General features: G+C 53.7%; 1 protein-coding gene across 2 annotated transcripts; it reads left to right on the forward strand.

Annotated features, from left to right (window-relative positions):
* The first annotated feature begins 943 nt into the window (after positions 1 to 943).
* Positions 944 to 20,200, forward strand: SCN4B (sodium voltage-gated channel beta subunit 4). 2 transcript variants are annotated; one of them, XM_032641556.1, is made up of 5 exons: positions 944 to 1,027; positions 8,936 to 9,108; positions 10,073 to 10,301; positions 12,027 to 12,156; positions 16,520 to 20,200. In XM_032641556.1, the coding sequence occupies exons 3-5, from the start codon at positions 10,169 to 10,171 to the stop codon at positions 16,611 to 16,613; spliced, it is 357 nt and encodes a 118-aa protein (XP_032497447.1). In that variant the 5' UTR covers positions 944 to 1,027; positions 8,936 to 9,108; positions 10,073 to 10,168; the 3' UTR covers positions 16,614 to 20,200. The 2 variants fall into 2 exon arrangements, with proteins under 2 accessions (XP_032497447.1, XP_032497446.1); XM_032641555.1 differs by lacking the exon at positions 944 to 1,027 and adding an exon at positions 1,045 to 1,346.
* The last annotated feature ends 599 nt before the right edge of the window (positions 20,201 to 20,799 follow it).

Raw genomic sequence — 20,799 nt, forward strand, 5'->3', positions numbered from 1 at the left:
GGGCAGTAGCAGAGGTCAGGCCATGAAGTGGGAGCAGGTTTCCAGGTCTGAACCCGTCTCCAGACAGGCAAAGGTTGGAGGGTCAGGACCTCAGACAGGCCCTGTGGTGGCGGGAGGGGGCTGCTGAGAAGGATAGCAGACATGAGTCCCCAAACCACCCCAAGTAGCACTAGTCACTTGTAACTCAAGAGGGTCTGGGAAAAAGCCCTCTCACCTGGCTGCGACCCCCGTCAAGCCCGGACATCTGCCCTGGGCTCCTCGACCCCCGCCCCAAAAGGGAGGCGAGGCCAAGGGAGTCCTCCAGGATTCTGAAGGACTCAGGACACCCTTGGAGGGGGGTAAAAGGGGAGGGTCTGAGGGGGGCGGCCTAGGTGGGAGAAATGAGAAGTAGGGGCGCCGCGGGAGGGTGAAGCGGGGCTTGGACCCGATGGTGTCTGGCCGATTCCCTAACTAGGAGCGTCATGATTTTCGAGGAGCCCATGAAGCAGTGGGAGAGGATGGTGGGCGGCGACGGGGGTAGTTTACAGTTGGAAGCCGGGTTCCCGGGACCCTGCACAGCGGGGCTCCGCGAGGCTGCACACTCGCGGGTCGGCGGCCGCGGCGGGCAAGCCCGCACACGCCCGCCGTCTGCTGCAGTGCTGGCTGCGGGCATCCGAGCGGTCCCTTCGCGGTCCCGGGAGAGGGAGCCGCTACCCTACTCGTGTTCCTCAAAGCAGAACATCACAGCCTTCCAACAGCCGAAAAGCTCCATCTCTACTCGTCCCCAAACTATCCTCCTAATGGCAGCTCAGCGCACGGGATGATGCGCGCGGCTGAGGGCGGCCCTGCAGTGCGAAGCCGCAGCCGCCCAGCCCGAGCCGGAGCGGAAGCAGGGGTGGTGGTGGTGGGGCCGGTACGGCTGGCTCCCGGGGCTCGGGGACCACGAGGCGGGGGCGCCCGGAGCTCCGCGGCGGCCACCGCCCCTCCTGCGGCTGGAGCGCTTCCAAGGCAGAGGAGCAGCGTCGCTCGCGTCTGCACTAGCTCGGAGGTCCTGCTTGCTCCGGGTCCTCCTCCTCGGGCCCCTCCTTCTCCTCCCCTTGCCCTCCGCGGCTGCTCCCGCAGCCGGCTCCTCCTCTCCCTCCCTCCCCCTCTTCGCCCTTTCCGCGCCAACTTTCCCGAGCCCCGGCCGGCGGCGCACAGCTCCCCGGCAGCCTCGGGGCCGACTGCAGACCGAGGGCTGCGAGCGCGGCTGTGACCTGTGTATCCTGTCCCCGCGCCCCTGGTGCGCTCGGCAGAGAACAGCACGATGCCCGGGGCTGGGCACCGAGGCGCAGCCCGGGCGAGATGGCTGGGCAGTGGGCTTTTGGGTAAGGCAGCCCCGGCTTGGTTTCTTCTGCCTCTTTCCCCCACCCTTCCCCCACCTTCCCCCAGAGGAGGAGACACTTAGAAGAGCAGCGCCTTGGACGGGGTGGGCTTTGGAGTGCGGCACGGACTGAGCATCGCGGCTACCGCTTCTTGCCGGACGCGGGCTCGGACTGCTGAGCTCCCTGGGGACCGTGCGCCGTCCCCTGCCCCATCCGGCCAGCCAGCCCCGAGGTTAGCTCTTTGCTGTCTGTGGTGCCTTCAGCCCTGGGCTTCTAAAGCTGAATCTTGGGGCCCAGAGTTCGGAGGTTTAAGCGTGCTGGGGGAGGGTGTCTTTGCCTTGGGTTAGGGGACGCCAGGTGGGTCTGCATCCCAACGTGTGATTGTTCGGGTGCTGGTTTCTACCTCTGCCCAGAGCCGTTTGCAACTTGGATGCTTGTTGCCCAGGCAGTAGCGTGCACCAGTTGGGGGTGGGGGAGCTCCCCTTCCTCCTGGTCCTTTTTCTGTTTGACTCCTCTACTCTCTACTTCCCCCAGTGCCCATTGCCTTCCCTGCAGACTGGATGGGGTTGAAGGGACTTGGAGGACAGTTCAAGCCCCTATTTATTTATTTAGTTGTTTCTGGCCCGCGCCTCCTTGCGGGATCTTATTTCCCGGACCAGGGATTGAACCCGCGCCCTCGGCAGAGAAAGCGCGGAGTCGGAGTTGTAACCACTGGACCGCCAGGGAATTCCCCAAGCCCCTTTTAGGAAGGATCTTATCTCTCTTCTTAGGTAAAGATTCCATGGGGGTGTGGGGGAACCTGTTTAGCCTGCTCCTGGCTCTTCATTTTTGGGATGAGTATGAAGACGGAGGGGGCACATCCAGAGGACACAGAAGGAACAGATTATTATCTATTAGTATGCACGCGATAGTTTCAAGCGTCAAACTCCAACAGATTGGGGGATGATATTTATTAAGGCCAGAATGTAATCGCCTCATAAATCATAGCTGGATTTCAATGTAAGCCGACTCCATCTCCGGCACCTGCACCGCTTCCTGTTTATATTAGTCACATTTGGCTTTTGGCAGCTCCCCCCTCATCGGGTCAGGCACACCATGCAGGCATTTGGGCTGAAAACAGGGAGACAGAAGCCTTTAAGGGCGGTCACTGCTGCTTCTGCAAATGTAAACTGTGTGCAGACCTGTCGCGTGGGCACCTGGTGGAGGAGGGGGATAGAGTATGTCTTGCACCCAGGAGCCACTGATTTTATTACATCCCCACAGCTGGATAGAAGTCACTGGTGTTCTCTCTTGTACCTTAGGCACAGATGTGCTGGTTTCACAGTGACCCTAGGAAGTGGGCCTCTGTAGGACTGAGGCTCCTCTTCATGGGCCAGGCACAGTGCCACTCTACGCTAGCTGCCCCTCACCCCATCCCTGATCAGCCCGAGTTCCCACTGTGGCCATGGCCGTTTTATCCTCAACTGCGAAGTTGAGAGTAAAATGGTTGCCAGTCCCTTCCTAAGCATGTAACTGGTAATGTATGTGTCCTACCCACCCCTTCCTGTTCCCTGATTTGCTTAATTACTGTGATCTCTGTGTAATTATCACTTGTGAGGGTGCTATGTTGCCCCACCCTCTTTCCCTTGGTATGTGTTTATTAAGGGCTTGTTTGATGAGAAGGCAATTAAGGAGAGGGTGCTGAGTCCCACTCAGAGGAAGGGAAAGGAAAGGGTAAGTAAGGAGTTCATGGAGAAGAGGATGGGAAAGGGGGGAAATGGAGAAAGACCCCAGGTTTGAATCTGGAAGGGGGGATTTGTTCTTCTTCTGGAGATGCAGGCCTGTGGGGTCTCCCAAGCCCTAATGCCTGCTGTGGCTGGTGGGACCAGCATGCTAGGTAGACCCCAGGTACAGATCCTCCCACTTTGCCCTGTTGCTGTGGGTGTAGGGCTCTCTGCATAAGCCACGGGCTGGCTGCACCAATGCACCCATTCCGTGGCCTGCAAGAGGAGGGATGGGCACTCTGCTTGGACTTGTTTGCAGAGCTGGTTTTGTTGAGCATCCAGTGTTGTCTCAGGGGCATGTTTCTATCTCGGCAAAGCCCCTCGGTGTGGGCCGGAAGGAGGCAGGTTGCCTATGGTGAGGGAGCTGAAATCTTTCCTATGTCTCTGGGCCCAGGGGCCTTCCTGGCTCAGCCTTGCCCCCCCCCACGGCCCCCAGGGCCTGCACCCCAGGAGGGGTCTTGTCCTGCTGACCTCGGCCCACTTTCTGCCTCCCAGCTCTAACTTTGAGCCTGTCTGACTCCCCTGGGGGCCAGAGTGTATCAGCTTCCTTATTAAAGTCAGCTGTGATTCCGCCTGCCCTGCCAGGAGAGCCCTGGGAGCTAAACTTAGAGAGGGCACCACGCTGCCCCTCTTTCCTCCCTCCACCCCAAGGTGGGTGTCACTGTCCCCGGATGTGGGAAAAGGTGGCAGAATGTTTCCGCCTTGGCATTTGCCTTGGAAGGTCTGATGGTAGCCCTGAGATCCCTGCTGGTGTATTTAATGATAACATTTGCATGTACCCAACACATTTTTACTTTAAATGGGAGGCCTGAGTCAATCCTTAGACAAAACCGCAGCACCCAGATGATATAGGAGGGGGCCGATCAGTAAATAGCAAAGGAAATGGCTGCTCTGAGAGTGGCTCCATGGTTAGGGTCTTTCAGTGAGCAAAGGCAAGGCTTAGGGGCTTAGGATTGAATTCCACAAGATCATGAGTAGGAGGACTTGTTCATCAATCCCACGATGCCAGAAAGAGGCCCTCAATCTGAAACACGCTCAAGAAATTCTAAAGAGTTTAGTTTGGGACAAAGCAGAGGAAGCCCTTCTTTATCTAAGGAAATAACCACATGGAAATAATTACCTCCAAGAAGTAATACAAGGTGAAAGTATAAAACAGCGTGTGAATGGCCTGGAGATATTGTTGACTGACACTGGTCATTGAGTTGGGGTGCCTTGGTTACATCTAGACCTGTGATGGGGGCCACCTCTGTCTCCCTCCCTTTAAACACTATCTTCCACCTGCAGAGTGCCCAGGCCAGAGGATGGACTCACTGACGCCCTTCTTGTGTGTTTTTTTTTTTTGCGGTACGCGGGCCTCTCACTGTTGTGGCCTCTCCCGTTGCGGAGCACAGGCTCTGGACGCGCAGGCTCAGCTGCCATGGCTCACGGGCCCAGCTGCTCCGCGGCATGTGGGATCCTCCTGGACCGGGGCATGAACCCGCGTCCCCTGCATCGGCAGGCAGACTCTCAACCACTGCGCCACCAGGGAAGCCCCCTTCTCGTGTTTTATAAGCTCATGTTTTAGCTTTATACCAAGCTCAGAAGGTAGGAGAGACAGCCATCCCTGGTTTGGGGCTATGGCACCTCTGACTTTCTCAAGGTCAGCAGGCAGAGTGGGGCCTGCCTTGTGTCTGCTGACCCATCCACCCTGGCTGAAGTACCTCTCGGGGTCCTCTAGTGGATTTATACCTGCCCCTGCTCCCTCCTCTCCCCGCAGCGCAGGCTCACAGGGGAGAAGGTACAAGAGGCAGGCCCCTGGGCTTTCCTGTGCACGAGTCTCCCAGACACAGCCGGCAGGACTTTTGCCTGCTGGGAGGGCGTGCTGTGGAGAAACCAGGCTTGTTTGGCCTCTCTGATGCCTTAACTCGGGCAGGGCTCTGAACTTCTCCGCGGAAACGTCTCTGCCTTTCCTTTGTCCCCTCCGGGCTACGATGGAAATGGCAATGCTTCACTCTGAGAGTCGGGGAGTCCCGATTGTATTAGAGTTAAGTCATCCACATAGGCACACACTAATCAGGCAGAAATGTGCACTGTCGTCAGCCAGACCTTAAAGAAATACTTTTCTCCTCTGTTCTGGACTTTTTTTTTTTTTTTTGCTTCTATTTAAAGCAGTCAAATAATTTCACTTTTGATGTGTATCTTTGGTGCTCTTGGAGAGCCCATTCTGGCTGAGGTTGGGGAGAGGGATTTGGCCCCTGACTTGCATTCCCTGCCACCTTCCCCAGGATCCCGAACGCTGGAGGCTGGCGGTGTGGTGATCCTTGGAGCACGTGCTCAGGCCCCAAGGGAGCACTGTAGCCATCAGGAAGCTGCCTTCTCCCGAGAGCTTCCCTGTCACAGCTCTGCACCCTGTTCCTTGGTTTGCGGGGGCGGTAGGGGGTGAGAAGCAAAGCTGGGGTCTCCGATCAGAAGGCCATCTTCTAGGCTGGAGGGTGGAATCTCATGTCTGGCTCCCATCCCTAGACCTCTGGGGCAGGGGGTTGGGGGAGGGGAGACATAAAAAGAAAACCAAGAGTGCTAAGGAGAGCTTGGCCCTGACGGCACTGTTCTCTTGGAGAGGCACCGTCACAAGGGGGTGGACAGCAGAGTGCCGTCGGTACACTGCTTATCCCACTCACCAGTGTGTGGCCTTGAGCAGGTTAATCTCTCAGCCTCTTTTCTTCATTTTGAATATTGGAGATAAAAATAATAACTAACTACCTCATAGGATTATTATGAGGATTAAATGGGACAGTGCATGTAAAATGCCTGTCCTATTTTATAATAGGTGCTCAACTCAGATTCACCACTTATTATGTGGCCCTAGGCAAGTGACTTAACCTCTCTGAGCCTCAGTTTCATTGCCTGTGAAATAAGAAAAATGATACCTACCTTTTGGCATTCTAATAAAACTTGGAGTTAACAGGTAGCAATCTCTTGCACAGTGGTTCTCAAAGGGTCATCCCTGACCACAGCATTCCCTGGGACCTTCTTAGAAATGCAAATTTCCAGGCTCCATTCTACGTGCTAGATCAGTAACTCCCCGGCAGAGCTAGCTGTAATTGCCCTCCAGGTGATTCTGACGCTCTGTGAATTTGAAAGCCACTGCTCTAGAACAATTCCTGGCACAGAGGAGCTGATCAAAGAATGAAGGCTAATTGAAATGACCTCTCAGCACTAATTGGAACCCAGCAGGTGGGCAAACCCTGCTGCTTAAGGATGTAAGGAAGGACTTTCTTGCTTTGGGGCTTTGGGATGCTAGAAATGTCTCTTTTTTTTTTTTTTGGCCTTGGGTGAGTCACCTAACCTGTCTATGGTCAGTTGCCGTGTCTGTAATAGGGAGGTATTACAGTACACCACTCATAGCATGGATGTGAAGGTTAAATGTGCCTGGCACATAGTAATTGCTGAGTAAGTATCAGCAGTTGTTGACAGTGGCAGGGGATCCTGGACCCGGGGTGTTATCTCTGAGCTTCATGGTAAGAGCAGTCCACTTTGCCTTCAGAAGTGAAGTGGACATGAAGAAGCTGAGGGGGACCCTGAGAGCAGAGTTGGGCTGCCAGCTCTCCTTGGAGCTCCTCTTATTTATTTATTTGTTTGGCTTCGCACAGCATGTGTGATCTTCGCTCCCCCCCCCCCCCCCGCCGGGGAACTCCTCCTCCCCTATTTAAAAAGCATCGCCCATGTGGTACCAGGCGTCATTATCTCATGTGGGCAAAACAAGAGGAAGCTGGTTTATGATGTACCACGAGGGAATTAAGTCTGACAAAGGAGGTCCTTCCCTGAGAGTGAGGATGGGAGAAAGAGCAAGGTTGGTGGCCTTTCAAACAAAGGCTGACCCTAGCTGTCTTAGGAACCAGGGCAGTTCTGGGAATTGCCTTTAGAGCCGGGAGCTGACCTGGCCTGAGAAGGGTTCTCAAGTGGCTCGGCCACTAAACCCAGTCAGTTCAGCCAAGTTTCCTCCCACTTTAGGTCTTGGTTGTCCTGTCTCTAAAATCAGGCCGTAGCAACTTAGTGTCTGTAACATGGATCAGTCTGGATCCTTTAGCTCGCACACTCTGGGAGCTCTAGGCTGGAGGTCCAAGTAGTTGAGAGAAATTACAGTCTGGGAAGAGATGCCGGGGAAACTTTGGCAGAGGAGTTGGTGCAGCCAGATGGATGCTCTCAACTGCCCACTAGACCTGGGGTCAGACCCCAGTTCAGATTTCAACTGCCTCTAGAAGTTGTATGACTTTGGCCAAGGCACAGGGCACTTTGCTCTTCTGAGCCTCATTTTTCCCACCTGTAAAATGTGATTAATAAGACCCCCTTACAGGTGTGAGGTGGGGGGTGATATGAGATTACTCACACGTAGCCTTAGCAAGCATCCCGGCCCAGGAAAAGGTCATTATTCTTAGGATCACTGGAAACCTGAGAAGGACTCCCTCTGAGCCCTCACCCAGGGTGACCCTGGGTGCCTGGTTCATCTAGGGGCAAGGAGAGCTACTCTCTGATTCCGACACCCCTCTTCCCCATGACCTTGAGGTACGGTGGACTCTCCTCAAGGACTTTGTAGGACAGGAGGACCAGGTTTCCTTACAAGAACTCATGAGGCAGAACCCGGGGGCCACGAGTGGAAATTCACGATTGCCACCTGCTCAAGCGGCAGGGGTGGTTTTGATGCGAGGGTGTGGGAAAGAAGCAGGGGCGGGGGTGTAGGGCTCGGGGGATGTTCCCAGGACAAGAGGCCGCAGTGGGGCTGTGGGGAGTGGGGGGCAGGATGGGCCACTTCGGGTCACGAGGGGACGGAGTGTGCAGCGCCCTCTCCAGGCACCCCGCTTGCGTGCACCTGGTTGCCCGCAGTCGGCTTCCACAAAGCGTCTTCCGCCCTCACTTTCTCTGCGTTATTGCTTTATCCGTTCGGTTCTCGCTGCTGCTGACCGATGCCCAGACGTGCTCTGTTCCACCCCACCCACTCTGGATGCCATCCCGGTCCGCCCTGTCTCCCTTCTCTTCTCGGGGTCCCGCTCGGTGGTTCAGCAAGGTCCAGCGCGAGGCTCCCCTCTGCCTCTCCGCCCCTTGGGGCCGGTGGGAGCCGCCAGGGTCGGTGATGAGTGGCTGCTGACGTTTTCCTCTTTTTCACCTCACGGGACCCCCTCAGCCTCCCAATACCCCACCCCCAATCCCGGAAACGTAACGGGGATGCCGCGCACAGCCCTCGGGGAAATTCCCAGCGCAAACGGGAGGCGCGGGTCCTGCCCTTGGGCGCGATGCAGGGACCCCATCCGCAGGTTAGGGGGCGAGGACTCGCGGCATGGAGGCAGGGGCCTGGGTTTCCTGGGTTGGGGTGACTCCTGGTGGTCACTTAGAATGCCCCAAGGGCTGCTAACTGGCTCGGAAGTCCATCCAGCTCAGCCCAAGCGGGAGAATGAATCACGGCGGTGGCCCAGGCAGTGTACGTTGAAGTAAAGAGAACCATCTTCCTGATATTGACACCAAGGGTGATAGAGACCTCCCAGCCTGACCAAGCCACTCCACCCTATCCGAGAGGTCCCTTCCAGGCCTCCAGCCTGGAGGTTCCGATGGGTTTTTTTTGTTTTTCCCGGTACGCGGGCCTCTCACTGTTGTGGCCTCTCCCGTTGCGGAGCACAGGCTCCGGACGCGCAGGCTCGGCGGCCATGGCTCACGGGCCCAGCCGCTCCGCGGCATGTGGGATCTTCCCGGACCGGGGCACGAACCCGTGTCCCCTGCATCGGCAGGCGGACTCTCATCCAATGCGCCACCAGGGAAGCCCCCGATGCGGTTTTAAGGGAAGTGGTGCCCCTCACACAGGTCTCTTCCTGGTCCCTGTGTCCCTGTCGCTGGAGGTATCTGTGGGAAAGGCCACTACCATCTACGCTGTCAACGGCACGGAGATCCTGCTGCCCTGCACCTTCACCAGCTGCTTTGGCTTCCAGAACCTGCGCTTCTGGTGGTCCTACAACAGCAGTGATACATTCAAGATTGTAAGTAGGCGGGGAAGGGACAGGACGGCTCAGATCCTCCTCCCTTCCTTGTCGCCTCACCCCTGCCTCCCATCCCAGGCTCTGGTCATTTCTGGCCTGACCCCACGGTGATGGTCCCCAGGACCTTTCGTCACCTTTTCTCCCAGTATTCTTGTCGGAGCCTGTCTAGAAGGATCTAAGTGGGGAGGATGCTTAGATTGTGTTGCCAGAATTTGGGGTCTGTTGGAATTCTTGGCTAGAGTCCTCTGTCTGGTGTGAAGAAATACCTGAAACTTGGTTAGCTTGTGTAAAAATTAATACTTTAATATAAAAAACAGGAGAGACGAGACCTTTGGGAGACTTGGAGAGGGGGAATGAGGAGAGTCCAAATCGGAGGAGGGCTGGGGAACAGGCCTTGGAAGGATGGGAGGGCAAGGTGGAGAAGAGAAGGGGCCAGGGCTGTGGCCACGGGTGGGGATGGGGCAGTCAGCAGGTGTTTATTGAGTACTCACTCTGCAATCTAGTAGGGGACCAGAGGTCACAAGACACCAACTCTGGATGTAATTAGACGCTGAATTCAGAGGGTACCGACGCACAGTGCTGTGGGGTTGATCCACGTCCTGATGGAGGGTCAGAATTCAGACAGATGGGATGTGGCGTCAGCAGAGGCCAGGGGGAGTGATAGAGGGAAACGAGTGTGGTATTTGCAGGATTCGTTACTTAAAAGGCTTTTATGAAGAGAACAGTAAAAGCATGCTACATTCTAGGGAGACCTTAATAACAGAAAGTGGGTTTAGCCTGAAGCCAGTAAAATCCAGGTTAGACAGGCAGAGCTATCGATACTGGAAGGAAACGACCGGGGGAGGGCTCTTCCTGGACCTGGGCAGGGAGATACCCAAGGAGTGGGCTGGAGTGATGTCATGACTCTCGAAAGGACCTTGATTCTTTCTTGGCCACCTCCTGGCTCCCCTCTTCCCCCCCACAGCTCATAGATGGGGTCGTGAAGAATGAGAAGTCAGACCCCAAGGTGAAGTTGAAAGATGATGACCGCATCACTCTGGAGGGCTCTGTGAAGGAGAAAATGAACAATATTTCCATTCTGCTGAGGAACCTGGAGTTCAGCGACACGGGCAAATACACCTGCCACGTGAAGAACCCCAAGGAGAATTACCTTCAGCACCAGGCCACCATCTTCCTCCAAGTTGTTGATAAACGTACGCAGTAAGGGCTGGGACGAGGGCAGTAAAGTTGGAAGGACGGGGGTGGGGGCGGGTACCCAATTCAGTGTAATGGGGAAATGGACCACGTTGGTGTTTTCTTTCACTTTATGCTTTCAAGAGCTCCCGGAGTTACATCTGGAAGCTTGAATAACTTAGCTTGAATACTTATTCTGCCCCTGAATAGCTTGTGATATACGCTTGGGCCTTCTGAACCTTGTTTTCCTCATCTGTAAAATCTGCATTCGCTTAGGGTTGTCGTGAGAGTTACAGAAGCTACTACATGGAAGTGTTTTGTAAAGTTCTCCGTACGTGCTGATTACTACTGTGTATTCCGTTAGCGACAGCCGATTGGATGCCAGGCATCAAACCAAAGAGTGCTAGGAATGATACACAGTGTTCTTTCTCGAGGAATTGACAGGTCAGGGTAGGACAGAAGACAGGTAAACACATAATTGAAACAGGGGCAAAGCATGTAGAGGCACAGGTAACCGACTGATAAGAATGATCTCTCCCTCTGGAGCTTAAGTCCCAGTTGGTGGGGTTTCATTCTGACACAGGTGAAACAGACAACGAGGAAGCATGTGATGAGGCTGTCACCTGATCCCAGACACTGGAGGTGTTTAGGGAAAGGGCTGGAGGAGTTAGGCTGGGTGGGCATCTACGAGGGGGGAGCCTGGAAGGCTAGGGAGGTGCAGAAGCAGAGAAAAAGGAAGGAAATCTGCTTAAGGATCCTGATCGTGCTGTGCTTCTTGTGTGCCTGGGGGTCCACTGCTCCCTAGATGGGGTGGAATTCCTACAGAGGAGATGCTCATGATTCTGGGATTTTTAATTTTTTTTTTTTTAATTAGTTTTTTGCGGTACGCGGGCCTCTCACTGCCGTGGCCTCTCCCGTTGTGGAGCACAGGCTCCGGAAGCGCAGGCTCAGTGGCCATGGCTCACAGGGCCCAGCCACTCCTCAGCACGTGGGATCTTCCCGGACCGGGGCACGAACCCGTGTCCCCTGCATTGGCAGGCGGACTCTCAACCACTGTGCCACCAGGGAAGTCCTGGAATTTTTGAAGTTAGGGCCATTAGGATTCCCAGGTGGATTGGATATGGGGGTTTGTAAAAAAGAGAGGAGTCAAGAATGACTCCAAGGATTTGGGCCAGAGCAATTAGGAGGATGGAGTTTTCTCAGCAGAGATGGGAGAGACTGTGGGTGGAGAAGGTTTGGGAAGTCAGGGGTTCAGTTTTCAGTTGAGGGAACTGAGGCTAGAAGAGTTAAGTGACCAGTTCTAGGTTACCCCCTAGTAAGTGACCATGGAAATCCTGTAGTTGAAATCCAGACTACCTGGCTCCAGTGCCTTCTGATCACATAAGAGATGTCACAGGGAGATTCTCAATTTCTTCTGCATGGGCAGAGGAGACCTAGGAAGAGGCAAGTGAAAGTCTCATGTTTGAGGGTCAAGTCAAACCTGGGTGCTGTGGTCCCTGAGTCTGAGTTATTCCAGAACTTGTGTGGGTGTCTGCGGAAGGGCGTATGTGCAGAGTGTCGGGGGAGAGGGCTGTCTTCCTGTTATGCCCTAGCCTGATGGATGCCATATTCTAGCTTCTCCTGCTTCCTGCCTGAGGTGGGCGTGTCCCAGATGCCCAGGTTGGAGGCTCTGGAGCTGCTGGGCTGCCATGGTGACTCCTGCTCCCCTTTTCCACCTCCCTTCTCTCCCTGCTCTGGCCATGAAGTGGAAGAAGTGGACAACACAGTGACACTCATCATCCTGGCTGTTGTGGGCGGGGTCATTGGGTTCCTCATCTTCATCCTGCTGGTTAAGAAGTTCATCGCCTTCATTATCAAGAAGACTCAGGAGAAGAAGTGAGTTGACTCCTGTCCTCCCACCAGCCCACCACCCACTCTCATATTATAGGTGTTCCCAGCATCTTCTCATCCACCGTCATCTACCCCATCTGCCCTTCATCCTTCTGCCTATCTCCTAATCCCATCGTCTCTTCCTAATTCTCTCACTCTCTTCCCTATCCCTGCCACCCTCCTCCCATCTTCCAGCCCCATCCCTAATCTCACTTCCTTTTCCCCATCCTCCCAGTAGGTGTTTGTTAACGCACTGACTTCACTGAGAACATAAATACAACCCACTTGCTCTTCCTCATTCCCCTGTCTTCCTGCCCATCCCGTTAGCCTGTCTCTATTTGTACCACCTAAATCTAAAGTCCTACCAAAGGCTTTAAGATGCCTTTTTTTTTTTCAGATCAGGGAAAATATAAGATTCCATGCACAGAAGCTCTAAAATGGGAAGATCCTTCTAGGGCGATGGGAGTCTCTTATTGTGAAATTCTGAAAATCCTAATGAGGGAGATAAAAACAGTCTGAAAAGGCTGATATGGCCGCCTAGGAAGCCCTAGGATAAATTCAGGTATAAATCAGATATCTGTAAGAGGAAGAGGAGGAAAGTTGGGGAGGTACAAAGGGTGCGACCCAGGCCCAGAATTGCCGGAACAGGCAGGCTCCAAAATTGAATGTTGCAAAACCAGAGCAGGCAAAAGGCATTTGAAAGTTGTGTTCTTGGCAAGAAAGATGAGATGAGGCAGGCCTGCCATTGGAGCAGAGAGGGTGAGAGTAACAAGGAGAGGAAGAGAGAAGGGGGAGACGCTCTGTTGGTGTTGGCTTCATTCTGCTCTGTTGAGAAGAAAGAATTAGGCTTGAAAGGGCAGAAATTCCACTGGTAAGAAGGGAAGGCAGCTGATGGCAGGGAGGGACTTTAGAGAACGGCAGAGGGGAGGGGGAGCAGGGAGGCACTGGTTGAGATGATGAACTCTTGGGTTGTCCGCCTGTATCATGGCCAGAGGCTGGGAGGGTTTTGGAGATCTGAAGAGGGGCCAGGAGCATGGAGCTGGACCAAATTCTGTTTTTAACAATCCGTCTGACTATTGATGGCGAGCAAATTTGGAGAATACATTATTCAACATATGGTTTAAAAGCACTTAGAAAAGAAAACAGTGATCCTTGGGAGCCACCACAAGTTCATCAAAAACAAGGCAGGCTAACATTTTCTTGCTAGCACACAGCTGGATCAGGACGCTATAGATAGTAATACTTCCTGTCATTCACCGCATGCCTACCATGTGTTAGGGACTCCGCCAGGCATTTTTTAAATAAAATATGTACAATTTTATTTTGAAGTTGAGCAAAGTGAGGTTCAGAGTGGTTTAGTGATTTGACTAAGGCTAATGAGTGATAGAGTTGGGATTTGAATCCTGACTTGTTTGCTTTGAAGCTTCAACCATTGCCACCATACCCTACTGATTCATGGGGTGGATCTAGAGTTCAGTCAGTCGTTCTTTCATTCGGTGGCTCTTTTTGAGGTGCTGTGTGCAAGGTACTGTGCCAGGTGCTGCAGGAAATTCTGGAAGGAAGGAAATTCTGTAAAGAAGACACGTACACAAATCATCGTAACACGAGGCAGAGGGATTAGGGCCGGTGCAGAGGTGTGAGAGAATGCCGCAGGGGTTCAGGAGAGGGCGAGATACTAGGGAAGGGTTTCCGGCCAAAGAGACATTTGTGATCAGCTTTGCAAGATGGATATGATTTGAGCCCTGGGGAGGGTGAAGAGAAGGGTGTTCCGGGTGGGGAACACTGAGAGCAAAGACAGAGAGTCTGGGAAAGGAGCATGTTCTGGAAAACAAGGCATTTATTGTTGTGGTGGTTGAGAGAGTGGGGGGGGGTGTGATAGGGAGGGAGGGGAGGAAAAACCTGCGAAGGGGTTGGGACAGACCCTTGAGGACCTGGGAGTCCAGGCTGAGACTGGCTTTCCTCTGACTGCAGGGGAGCTGGGGAGGGCTTGCAGGGCCTGGCTCCATCAGAGGACCCGGAAGAAAGGGTCTGGCCTTGGTGGGCACAGGGACTGGCTGGGGAGGTGGGAGACAGGCCACGGGGAAGCCCGAGGAGGTTCTCTGAGCAGCGAGGAGAGCCTGCATAACAGCAGAGATGTGGCTTCTTCCCGAGAAGACGAGAGGTGTGGGGCAGCATCTCGTGATCAGTTCTGGGATTTCACATGTGGGTGCAGTTCCCTCTGCATGGAGTGTCTCCTCCCTCTTTTCCTGCTGATCTTTCTTGGTCTCAGCTTAAAGGACACTTCCAAAGAGTCTTCCCTGACCCTAGAAGGAGGCTTCCTAGGTTGAGTCCCTCCCTGGTATGCCCCCCATCCTATCATTTACCACATTGTATTGCAATTACTTGTGTAATAGCATGTCCCCTGGAAGACTGCAAGTGTTTGCAGAGCAGGCACCATGTCAGTTGGACACCCTTCTAGCCTGATACGGTGCCTGGTAGCCAGTAGGGGCTTAGTAAAGAAATATGGATCGTTAGTTGGATAGGAATTGGCCAGGTTGACTATACCTTAGGTATTGAGATAGATAGATAGATAGGTAGATGATAGATAGACCCATCTGAATAGAGGTCTTTAGTGGTATGTCACAGGGCTCTGTTTGTTCATTGTTATTATTAAGACTTGAACTACACTAGGAGTGATATAAGAAACCTAGCAACTATATTGGATGGAGAACAAAATTGAGATCTAGGAGGATCTTTTTTTTTTTTTTTTTGATTGAAGTATAGTTGATTTACAATGTTGTGTTAGTTTCTGGTGTATAGCAAAGTGATTCGGTTATACATACATACATATATATTCTTTTTCAGATTCTTTTCTATTATGGTTTATTACAAGATATTGAATATAGTTCCCTGTGCTATACAGTAGGACCTTGTGGTTTATCTATTTTATATATCGTAGTTTGTATCTGCTAATCTCAAGCTCCTAATTTCTCTCTCCCCCTTTGGTAACCGTAAATTTTTTTTTTCTCTATGCCTGTGAGTCTGTTTCTGTTTCGTAGATAAGTTCATTTGTATCATATTTTAGATTCCACATATAAGTGACATCATATGGTATTTGTCTTTCTCTGCCTGGTTTACTTCACTTAGTATGATAATCTCTAGGTCCATCCATGTTGCTGCAAATGGCATTATTTCATTCTTTTTTATGGCTGAGTAATATTCCATTGTATACATGTACCACATCTTCTTTATCCATTCATCTGTGGATGGACATTTGGGTTGTTTCCATGTCTTGGCTATTGTAAATAGTGCTGCTATGAACATTGGGGTGCATGTATCTTTTCGAATTAGAGTTTTCTCCAGATATATGCCCAGGAGTAGGATTGCTGGATGATATGGCAACTCTATTTTTAGTTTTAAAAAACTAAACCTACGTACTGTTTTCCATAGTGACTGCACCAATTTACATTCCCACCAGCAGTGTAGGAGGGTTCCATTTTCTGGATCTAGGAGGATCTTAAGAGGCTGGAGCTATGGACTAAATCTTGCAAGATGAAATTGATGAGGACAAAATGTTAAGTCCTTCCTGAAGGCCTCAAACCCAGGTATAGAAGCCCAGGGTGAGGCTAAGATGTAGTTTAGCGACAACAGCAGTGAAAAAGACTTGGAGGTTTTCATGAGCTGAAAGGTGGGAGTGATGTAGCAGTCAGGTCTTCCCTGGAGAGCCCTGTGCAGCCTGGGCACTGCTGTTGGAGGGCGTTATACTCAAACTGGAGCATGTCCAGCACAGGGTGGCCAGGGTGTTGATGCTCCTGGGGGGTGTCTTCCACCTAACCATCTCTCCTTCCTACTGCCCTGTCCCACCACCCCCTGTTCACATCTGCTGTGCCCCTTCCATCTCGTTCTTCTACCTCTGGTCACAGTGAGCTTCAGGAGGAAGGGCCTGCGGGGTCCTGGGTGAGGAGCGCTTTGCCCTTGGCATACTGCCCGCTGGCCTGTACCCTTCCCCTGGGTTGGCACAGCCGGACAATTGCCCCTCAGCACTGATCCCTAGGAACAGCGCCTGGTACCCTTGCCTTCTGCCACGTTGAGATGACTGGGTGTTGCTAGCCTTACTGAGACCTTCCTGTGGGTCAAGGCACTGTTCCAAGGGCTCACTGACTACTCCCAGCAACCCCATGAAGAAGGGGCCATCATTATACCCATTCTATAGATGAGGATATGGAGGAAGAGAGGTCAGGCAACCTGGCCTCTGGCTACCATAGCTCTACAGAAGGCCAGGGAGAGGGTCCAGCGCTGGCCCAGGGCACCATGGCTCCTCCTCTACCGTTTACCCATCACTTGGGTTCCTCCTCTCACCAGCACGTCCCTCTCTCCTCTCTCCTCTCAGGAAGGAGTGCCTCGTGAGTTCGTCAGGGAACGATAATACAGAGAATGGGTTACCTGGCTCCAAGGCAGAAGAGAAAGCACCAAAAAAAGTGTGAGCCCTGCTTGGGGCCAAGCAGCCGCCGGGAGCCTCGCTTTCTAATGACGAAACTGATGCCTGAGCCGTGTCCGTGAACCCACGTGCCTGAGACACCTGCTGCTTGGCTCAAACTGTAGTCTTTCCGGGCGGGGAGAAACTGGGGTCCTGTCCAGCCTGCCCCACCCCCTTCCCCACCAGGGCTCCCCAGGGACAAGGGCTGGCCAAGGGAGGGGCCCTGTGGAAGGTTCAGGAAAGGAAAGGAGGGGCTGGAGCGGTGTGGAGGGCCGGTCCCCCGACACCTGGGTAGATGGTCTCCTTCAGTGTCCCCACCCTGGACAGGGAATGCCTTGGTTTTCCTCCAGATGTCTCTTTGTGAGAGACTTGGGGGGTTGGTGAGGGCTGTCCCGGTAGCTGGACCCTGAGTATGGAGGACTAACCCTTCTACGGTGGGAGTGGCCAGAGGACTCTGTACAGGATCCGAGGGTGGGAGGCTGCTGGAGGGGTCCTACAGTGAGAGGCTTTGATGGATTCCTGCTGCCCCACATCCTTCTAGTGAGGAACTCCCCTTTCCCCCCACCCCTGGGTGCCTGCCTGCCTGTCTTGGTTCTGCCCCCACCCCCAGGCCCCAAGCTGCTCAGTCTCTGAACCCTCCCATCTAGGGCTGCCACCCTGGTCTTGGGGGGTCCTAGCCCACCTAGTCTGCTCCTCTGATCTCTGGGCCCTGAGGGCTCATGCAGGGGTCCCTCAGGCCTTCCCAGAGCACTGGGGCTCCACCTACACCTTTCGTAGTATTTCTCCTTGGGGGAGCAGGGCTGCAGAGGCGGGCCTCTTGGCCACGGAACGCTCACCCCAGCCCTGCCAACGCTGGCTGCCCCTTCTCCTCGGCATGGCACGACCATGGCCACCGCTGGGAGCTCGCAGCCAGCTCCGCCCTGCTCCTCTTCCCCTGAAGCAGCAGGTGGCGCCATCTTGCTTGAGGAGTTGCTCCTGTGTTCCTCCAGCTTCTCCCTGCCCCGGGGTGTTCATCTCCATCCCTGCGTCAAGGCTGGCCTTCACCTCGGGGACCCTGTTGCTTTGGATGAGAGAGCCCTTGGGTTTTCTGTCTGCTTCCTGCTCAGCTGTGCCCCACTCTTACCCCAGGGTTGGGGAGGTGCAGGGAGAGAGTGCCCAGGGTTTTGCTTTGCTTTTCCACGCACCGGTTTGCACACCCCTTGCGTATGGGGCTAGACTGTGCCTTAGCTCCTGAGTCCTGGCTCATGTGGTCCCTCCCCGCTTCAGCCCCTAGGGAACAGCCAGCTCTGGTGGGCCCTGGTGAGGGTCCCGCTGCCCTCACCCAGGGTCAGGCAGGGGACCAGGGAGCTGGAGTTGTGTCGTTAATAGCCCGCTGGCCAGCCACTGAGTCTTGGAGGCGTCTGCCAAGTGCTCCCGTGGGCCCCTTACAGGCCATGTCGTGGTATTGTCCCTGTGGGGTTGGGGAAGTGAGGGGGGCCGGGGCTGTGATCATGGAGGAATCCGCCATCTGCTCCCACCCCCTCACTCTCTTGTTGAATTCCTGACACTCTGTCCTCTGGGCCCCTGGGAGGGATGAGAGGGGAGTAGCCCCCTTTTCCAAAGTGTGTGGGGACTGCCTGAGGACTCTCCCTGCCAAAAAGCAGCAGCGAGCGTCCCCAAGGGTGCAGGTTTGGGGAGGGGAACAGGAGTGCCTGCAGGGCAGCCATGGCTGTGACCTGTGACCCTTGCCCAGCCTGAGGGGCTTGCAGGGTCCCACTGAGATCTGCCTCTGTCCCTTGCGGCCTCCTCCACCCATCCTGGGCTCAGGTTCAGATTTTCCTGGCTTTGGGAGCAGACAGACAAGAGCCACCAGTCATTTGGGAAACTTCGTAGGCTGCCTTCACGCAGAACTGCTTGCTTCTCCTTTCCCAGCGTTAGCATTTGGGGGGGCAGAGTGTCTTGTGCTCCTCTTACTCCCTTGAGAGGAAGCCAAGGCGTACAGAGTGGGGGAGAGGAAGAGCATCATAGGCGGGTCATGCACATTCTCTTGGCTCAGCTTTCCCTATCTATAAAATGGGTGTAATAATACCTACCTCACAGGACTGTTGTGAGGCTTGGCAAGTTTTGGTTTAAAAATCTTTTTTGTCTTGGAAAGGGATCTAGCAGTCCAGGTGTCATAATTGGAGGGGTTGTTCCAAGTCTGTCCTGTCCTCATCTCTGTGTCCCATCCCCATAGTTCACACACACACGCACACGTACACACACTCTCTCTCTTCTCTGTCTCTCTCTTCCCACCCCTCCCCCTTGGAATTATTTTAGTCTTTGTGATGTTAGAACCCTGGCTCTGATGCTTAAAGTTTCCTGTCCATGGCTTTTGTTTGGTGGTTTTCAGTAGAGGTGATTGGGACTGTAGCGGGCACACTTTTGGCTGCCCCAATGCCTGAGGGCTCTACTGACATTTAGTGAAGGTGGGGGCTAAGAATGCTAAACTTAGTCCCCACCACAAACACTCTCCTGCGCCAAGGCCGGGATTATAGCCACGGAGAAACCCTGGCATGAATTTGCCGTAGAAGACGTACGGGCAAAGCCATCTTACCAGGCAGACCCTCAGCAAGTGCAGGTCTCCAGGGGCTGGTGAGGGTGTTTTCAGGGCCTGTGGGCTAGAGAGAGCCATTCACAAAGTTGAACTTGGGAGCCCTGGACACACGCAGCTATGCTGACAGTAAGGTCAGGAGACTGTAGACGAAGCGTTTCCCAGCTCCCCGTCCTTGACCCCGCATAGGACCTGAGCATTCCAGGCCTTGGGATTCTCCCGGTGCAGAAACTGAGCAGAAGGCAGCCAGAAGGAACCTGGGGTGCTGGAGAGGTCTGGGAGAGGGGCCGGTAGAGCTCAGGGAGGGGGTGAGAGCGAGCTCCTGAGATGGGGGCAGCTGAGGGCATGCCTGGGTGGCGTGCATGTGTGGAAATGCATGACTGTGGGCTGGGTGGGCCACGCATGGACGTCGGGGTGTATGAAGGTGTGTGTAAAGGCTGAGAGTGCCTGAGATGGGGGAGGTTCTGCACGTTTCAGGAGCCATCTTCCCTGGCCAGAGCTATATCCGTTGGGGCACCTGGAGGCTGAGAAAGGATAGGAGACAGAGGGGGAGATCAGCCGTGCTCCTGGGCTCCGTAACGCCGCCGTGACTCCATCTCATTGTCACAGACAGATGCCATCAGAGTGCCGGGGGTGGGGGGAGTGCCAGGAGGGGGCACTTCTCTGGGGAAAATCCTACAGCTTGCTTCACTTTACTTTGTCCCAGGTGGGAGTCCTTACCCTCCCACCCGATACACAGTGCTTTTGACTATCTTATGCATGGTTTATTCCTCTGCCTTGAATGATAATACTCATAGTCAATTTCCTATGTAACTATAGATCGAAACAATGCAGCACAAACGGGCCTTGGGGGGCCTCAGATCTGCAGGTGCCTCCTGGGAGGCGCAGATGTGCACACACCCAGCACTGACTTGTGTTCAAGCACAGAATGAATGTGATCAGACTGTCTTGCCTTGACAACATGTTTTGCATTGTAGAGTTTTATCTAGCTTTGCCTTGGATGAAATAAAAATTATGTTTAATAGAAACGGTTTGGGGTTTCTACTTCTGGCTGACTGGAATTTGGGGCCCAGTTTTATTACTTGCCAGCCAAGCCTCAGTCTCCTTGTGTCTGAAACGTTCCCTGCCTTGGTGAGATAACAGATGTAAAAAGTCTAAGGATGCCTGGCATACTCACAGGCATTCAGGTCGTATTAGTGCTAATAGTACTTCTCTGGAGAAGCTGCAAAGATGGCCCTCTAATACTGGAATCGTTACCAGGGCCCTCCCTGTACAGATGACCTTGGCAATGATTCTGGTACCACTAAATATCACCACACCCCCTTCCCCAGGCCCTTCCACCCCAGATTAACATTTATATCCAGGTGAAATCTGTTTCAAATGTACAACGTAAACCTTAAAGAGGAAAAGCACAAAACAATTTACTGACTGGCGTATGTGGGCACACTGAGCCCTGCTTGTCTGGTCCCTCCAGGTTGCTGTTTTATGGGACAAGCTATCTGGGGGGGTGAGGGAGGGAAGAAGTTTAGGCTTATATCCCAGGAATGACCCTACCCATGCACATTTCATATTGTCCATCTTAAATCACTTGAGCATAGATTAACCAAGCGCTCATGCCTTC

Source organism: Phocoena sinus, chromosome 8, assembly GCF_008692025.1.
Source record: "Phocoena sinus isolate mPhoSin1 chromosome 8, mPhoSin1.pri, whole genome shotgun sequence".
NCBI lineage: Eukaryota > Metazoa > Chordata > Mammalia > Artiodactyla > Phocoenidae > Phocoena > Phocoena sinus.

Excerpts from the sequence above, each read along its gene's own strand:
- SCN4B (XM_032641555.1), top strand. The coding sequence starts at position 1,286 with ATGCCCGGGGCTGGGCACCGAGGCGCAGCCCGGGCGAGATGGCTGGGC. Across the intron at positions 1,347-8,935 it reads GCTGGGCAGTGGGCTTTTGG|GTCTCTTCCTGGTCCCTGTG; the intron begins GTAAGGCAGCCC and ends CCCCTCACACAG. Across the intron at positions 9,109-10,072 it reads GCAGTGATACATTCAAGATT|CTCATAGATGGGGTCGTGAA; the intron begins GTAAGTAGGCGG and ends TCCCCCCCACAG.